The 6,485-nt window shown below is 40.8% G+C and overlaps 1 protein-coding gene across 1 annotated transcript; it reads right to left on the reverse strand.

Moving 5' to 3' along the window:
• Positions 1-4,603: 4,603 nt before the first annotated feature.
• LOC121444986 (E3 ubiquitin-protein ligase RLIM-like) lies at positions 4,604-6,244 on the reverse strand. The gene has a single exon (XM_041646952.1). The coding sequence runs from the start codon at positions 6,242-6,244 to the stop codon at positions 4,604-4,606; it is 1,641 nt and encodes a 546-aa protein (XP_041502886.1).
• Between the last annotated feature and the right edge of the window lie 241 nt (positions 6,245-6,485).

Raw genomic sequence — 6,485 nt, forward strand, 5'->3', positions numbered from 1 at the left:
AATTTCTTTCTGTACTCTATTATCTCTTTCTCTGTCATCTATCTATTATCTTTTCCTCTATTATCTTTATGTCATCTCTTTCTCATTCACCTCTTTCTCTATCATCTATTCCTTTGTTATCACTGTTGTCTCTTTCTCTGTCATATTTCCTCTATCATTTCTTTCTCTATCATCTCTTTCCCTATCATTTCTTTCTCTAAAACTCCTCTTTTATCTCTTCTCTGTCATCTTTTTCTCTACCATCTCTTTCTCTGTCAGCTCTTTCTCTATCATATCATTTTCTATCATCTCTTTCTCTATCACTTCTTTCTCTATCATCTCTGCCTCTATCATATCTTTCTTTATCATGTCTTCATCATCTCTCTATAAACTATTTTTATCATCTCTTCCTTTATCGTCTCTGTCATTCTTTTTCTCTCATCTATTTATCATCTCTTAATGATTTCTTTCTCTTTCATCTCTATTCTCCATAATTTCTTTTTCTAGTCTATCATTTCTTTCTCTATCATCTCTCTCATCTCTTCCTCTATTATCTTTCTGTTATCTCTTTCTCTATCATATATTTCTCTATCACTTCTTCCTCTATCATATCTTCCTATATCATCTCATTCTCTATCTTTTCTTCCTCTATCATATATTTCTTTTCATCTCTTTCTTTATTATCTCTCTGTCATCTCTTTATCTATATGTCCAAAATGAAGCATTAATTATAAAGCCCATGGTATAACGCCACACTAAAATAGTAGGTAGGCATTATAAACAGTCTAAAGGCTCTGGTTACTGGAGTTGGATACCTCCCCAAGAGCTACTTGACTTTCGATTTCAACTGAACTGATATTACTTTTCACCTCCACTCCAACCACACACCAAAGTTGGATTGAAATAGCATAGAAGATGTCCATTGAGAATGTAATGATGGGGAAGATAGAAGATCTCTATCCCCACCTCCCTTCTCTTTGCCAAAGGAAAGCCTTGATGCCCTAGCAATTGTCTAGCAACTCAATTGAAGTACCACTGTTGTAAAAGCATGTCCACTGTGGCCAGTTTCAAACCACCTATGTGACGTTAGGCTAATGTATTTTCTGACATGTCCTCAAGTGGCTTCCATGAGTTGTGGTGAGTCTACTTCAGTGCACCACTGGAAAAGAGGCCCTAGAATAGGATAGGAGTTATACATGCAGCTCAGCCACCCTGTTGGAGCACTGCAGTGATTCGACACATGCTCAGCCACTAGTTCTGTGCTGCAGAATGGCCATTTACCCTCTGGGGGTGGAGAACTCTAAAAAGGAGTGAACGATGGGATTGTCACTTAAAGCAGAAGCAAATGCTTCTTGAGGTTTTTTTTAATTTTTTTAAAAAAGATTTATTTACTGTGCATATAGTATTCTGCCTGCCTGCATGCCTACAGGCCAAAAGAGAGCACAGATCTCATTACAGATGGTTGTGAGCCACCATATGGTTGCTGGGAGTTAAAATCAGGACCTTTAGGAAAGCAGCCAGTGCTCTTAACCAATGAGCCATCTCACCAGCCTGTTCCTTGAGATTCTTATCCCTAAAATATATAGAAACCAGAGTCTTGGTGGAGATAGGGAGCTTTGGTTTTCCACTCCTACCCCATGTAGCATACCAAAAAGGCACCGAGTCTGATACAAAGAATCACAGCCATCAGAGTAATACGCAACAGGGAGATACAAGGGACAGGCCACATTTTGAGGTATTATTCTCCACTGTGTCCCTCTGTAGCCAGCTCCATTGAATATTTGATAAGAAGTGGAAAGTACCCCACTGGTTTTGCTCTTTTGTCCTTTGATTTCAAGGCCACAATGATAAAGGCCACCAAGTGTGTAATACAAAGAGCACAGAGAGAGTATAAAGAGGACAATGGTGAATCAAACAGGAAATTAAAGTTGGAAATCAGAGCTAAGCCTGATGAACCAGAACAGGGAGGTTGAGGGAAGGCCCACACCTTTAATTCCAGCTTGTGAGAGACTGAGTTTGGAAAACTGCTGCAAATTTAGGCCAGCTTCTGATTCAACATTAGAGGCTGTGAACCAAAATACATAGCAACAGCAGCTAAAATGGACTTGTTTGAACATCTCGAATAATACAATATTATGGATCGGAGATAGCATCAATGAGCTTGCAGCCATAGGAGAAAGAAACATAACAGGCCTTTTGAAAAGAAGAAAATGAAAATCATAGTGTATAGTTGTCTTGGAATGACAAGTGTATAGCTATTTAGAAGTTTTCTCACTTAATCCATGGCCATATCACTCTGAACATGCCTGATTCCAAAAAGTAAGCAAGATCAGGCCTGATCAGGACTGAGATGGGAGACTCTTCTTCATTCTGTTTTTTGGAGGTATGAATTTTGGATTAAACAGATTAATATATAAATGTCCACGTTACTGAAGCAGACAAAGGTGATATAAGGAACAGACATGAAGATATAAAGTTTGAAGAAATGAATTTTCTGGTACATGCATAGTTTATGTTAACACAAGGTGTGGAAGCAAGCTAGCTTCAAGAATTCGCAGGGGACCATTCATGCGGAAGCCTTCCTCGAAAGAGAAATATCAGGGTGGAAAGGAGGCAGCAGCTGTAATGGTTTTACCTCAGGAATACTCTCAGCCTACTTGTACTTTCGAATATGCAGAGAGAACATAGAGAGAAACATAGTACAGAATCTAAAAGTGGGAAAAGGAAAAGGGATTGAAGTAATACAACAAAGGTTCCATGTCTTATTAATCTTCCTGAATAACTAGGAAGCTTGGTCTGAAAAAAGGGACAATGTTTTTCCATGATGTATCAACGAGCCAGAACCAGCTTGGCCTCCTGGAATTCTTAATATAAATTTTGCTTTCTCTCAACACTGCTATACAGGCATTGCTGGAAACAGCTTATTTAGCTTCAGTCACTGAAACCAATGATATTACCTTTAACAATGGATCTAAGTATCGAGGTAAGTTTTCCGTTTTTCTTTGAGGTCACAGCTGTTTTTATTTGCTTAAAGTGTGACTGGGAAATACTCTTTCCTCAGACCCTGCCAAGTGAAGCATGATACAGCAATGTACATTTAAAAACAGTTTTATGAAAACCATTTACTAGGTAACTCAAATACAACACTGTTATTGATCATAAACATAGTGAACTGTACTGAAGGGGAAAAGCAGACACCCTCACATGTGTGCTCTCTGCCTGTTAGAGAGGTCCAGAGAGAATACTTGGGAGAGCAACAATCATAGTCGTCTTAAGACCCTAAGAGCTCTGCAAGCGTGGCTTCCATGTCCTGCACACTGTTGGTAAGAGTGTGACAGGGAAGCCAGTCAGGAAAAACATATTTTAAATAATCAACTAAGGCAGATTACAAATGATTTCCTTTCACAAAAGACTTAAAAACATCTCCTTCATCTGTTTAAAAAACAAGGTCAACTTCAATGGGCCACTGCATTCTAGCAAACAGTAATGGCCTTTAACCGTCATTTGCAACATTGGTCTTTTTTTCATGAGGAGTTGGAGCACCGACTTAAAATCATAGAAGCAGGTGGATAATACAAAATGTGTAAATAATAACCCTTCGTAAATATAAGACATTGACAAAAGCAGAGAATACTGGGCACAGAAATAAAGTTTTTCCAGAAGAAAAAAAAAAACCATTGCTTAAGGTAACAGAGCTAAGCATTTTCCTACCTTGGATGGATTCTGAAAATCACGTCCCTAAATACTGAATATCTCCTGGCACATTTCCTTATCAATTCTACGATCACCTTTCCCAACACTAGTGTGTGAGCCTCCTCTCTCTCCCCAATGCCACCTCCATTAACATAGTGGTGCAACTAGCATGTTCTTTACAGGGAAAATGTTCCAATTTCCCAACACAGCTCTCTTCAGTGATACTGCAAATAGCTTGATTTTTTTTTAACTTATTCAACTTGGTTTTCAGCACTAATAAATCTCAACATTGTAACCTGCAAAAAATAAAAATAAAACAATGCAAACCACACTAGTAAGCAGATTTAAAAAAAACATTTGAAATATTCAAGGAAAATCAAGATTTAGTACTTCCCCCTAGGCATTGAACAATGTAATCTCCCAACATTATTACTGCATGAAGTTCAAAGTAGGCCTTAAAGACAAAATATTTCTGTAATAAAGAAAAAGGGCAAAGTAACAAAATGAATTGTAAAGTCTTTTGCAAGAATAGGAGTTTGGACACTGGTGAGGAAAATGATTTTCGTCCTTCCTTGTACACCTGACACCTATACGAACAAACTTATCTATAATGTCTGCAACACTAGTAATATATAATAGTCATTTACTTGGTCAAATAAAAAAGCAACTCCCACTAAAATTACTTGTATTCATCCTACAGTACCCAAGAGATAGGAGTGCTATTCAAAAGTATCCACATGCATGTCGCGTCTGAAATATTCTTTCTATTCTGAAAGAGAAACTAGACAAAAGACACGATTCCCTCAGAAAGCAATGACTCGATGCAGGTTGTGACTGTATATTAAAGGTCCACGCAAAAACATGGAGATAAAGGAAGCGATTTCCATTTGGCGGTCACTATTCCAGCAACACAGATTCGAGAGTTCTGTTCTCAATAAACAGCCCTATGTCTGTTCCAGGAAGAAAAGACGACCCTGCGACAAATGGGACAGCTGTTATTCTCCCATAACCAGCGGTCGATGCAGTGGACGTGGTACTCATGGGAGCAAGGTAGCGCACGAAGTTTGTCGCGTTCTGCATATTCAATAATGCAAATAGTACTTGTCTTCAATGCATCGTTATCACCAAAACTTCTCGTTGCCAAGTTATTAATCTGGACATTGGTGGGTCCTCTAGTTAGGTGGTTGTCATTAAAGGGGTAAAGTCGGGTTGCTTCAATACCTCCTGCAAACATCTGTGAGATACTTTCTGAATATTGATCAATGGAACTGAAGCCAGGGTTGTAGCTGGGGATGGAAGCAGAGTTGTTACCACCAGAGCTCCCTCTTCCACTCCATGGAAGCTCACCAAAAGCTGTTGTTCTCTGCCTTAACCTGGTTTGAATCAGAAGAGATATAGTTTCCCTTGATCCACTATTGAAGATTCTAAGAGTGGAAAACCTGGGAGTACTCACAGAGGTTCTCCCAGCTGCACGTTCAGAAACTGTAAAGGTGCCTATAAAACCTTCAGGTTCACTTTCATAAGTGACCGTGTTGTTTGGGATCTGAGACCTTGATGGAGTTCTGCTAGCTATGCCATCCCTCCGCTGGTCTTCTGCCAGCAGAACGCTTCTGACTTGAAGGGCTCTGGTTGGTGGTCTTTGACCAGATCCTGCCGCTTCAACATTGGTATCAGTGTCTGAAGAGCTTGTCCCTTGAGCGGCAGAATTTCTTGACCCAGCCGCCACAAAATGACCTCCACCTAGCAACTCAGGTCTCAGAGTCCCATGGTGAGGAGCTCTAGAACTTCCCTCGATCTCGTTTACCAAAGGCTGCTCAAAAGTCTGAGATGAGATGCTATGATGAGATCTTCGTGAAATTTCATTTGCTGGGTGCAGAGAAGACCTACTTCTTTCAGCTCTGGCTCTGGTTCTTCGCTGGTGTTCTAGTTTCGGGCTTCTTGCCCTCCTCCGACCTCTGGTGGATGGCACATCTGTTAATGCTTCAGCAGAACTGTGTTCTGACCTAGGTGTTCTGGCAGATGATGTCTCAGATGCTGAATTTTCCACTTGCCTTTGGAGGCTGCGATCCATGTTTCCTACTCTAGGACATGTAGCAGATGGTTCATTTTCATTCTCTGAGGTTTGGCTTCCATTATTACGGTTAACATTTGTCTCTAAACTGAATCTGAAATCACCACTGTTTGGATTAGTGTGGCTCACTGCCCTCCCGGACTGCTTTCCTCTCTGACCACTTCTTGTTGTATTGCCAGTCTGTCTGACAGAGCTAAGCCAAGCTATTATGGAGTCAACATTGGACTCGTCATCTGAAGAGTCTCCATTTTCTTCTGAGCTCTGCGGCGGCGGCAGAGGCGGCCCCTCTTTAATTTGCTGTAGTCTTCTGAACAGCTCCTCCCCAGTACTTTGACCTGGGATGCCTAGCAAATTGTTGTCTCTCAGAAGTCGATAGTCTTCTGCCCTCCGATTATTTACAAATCGATAGAAAGTTTCTTCCTGATCTAAGCGATCCACTTGCCTTCTGTGCTGTACTGCAGATTGGTCATTTCCTTGATTGCTAGAATCTGAGTTTTCCATCTTGATGAATAAGTAGACTATTATCTGTCTGTTATAACATAGTACTGAAATCCAATCAACTGGACCTTCAGATTTCTTCGCTAGGATTCGGTGTTCTGGCCAGGAGGGGACTGGCTGGGCTCTGCCACCTCAGCTGTCTGCGAGGCCGCCTAAGCTCTGCCCAGTGTCTGCCTCCTGCTCTCTAGCCCGCCTCAGAATGTCTGGAAGAGACCCGCCTCTAGCCCAGCGCCTGCTCATTCTG

The sequence above is a fragment of the Microtus oregoni genome, unplaced genomic scaffold (genome assembly GCF_018167655.1).
Source record: "Microtus oregoni isolate MIOR12 unplaced genomic scaffold, Mior012 000152F_000, whole genome shotgun sequence".
Lineage (NCBI taxonomy): Eukaryota > Metazoa > Chordata > Mammalia > Rodentia > Cricetidae > Microtus > Microtus oregoni.

Excerpts from the sequence above, each read along its gene's own strand:
- LOC121444986 (XM_041646952.1), bottom strand. The coding sequence starts at position 6,244 with ATGGAAAACTCAGATTCTAGCAATCAAGGAAATGACCAATCTGCAGTA.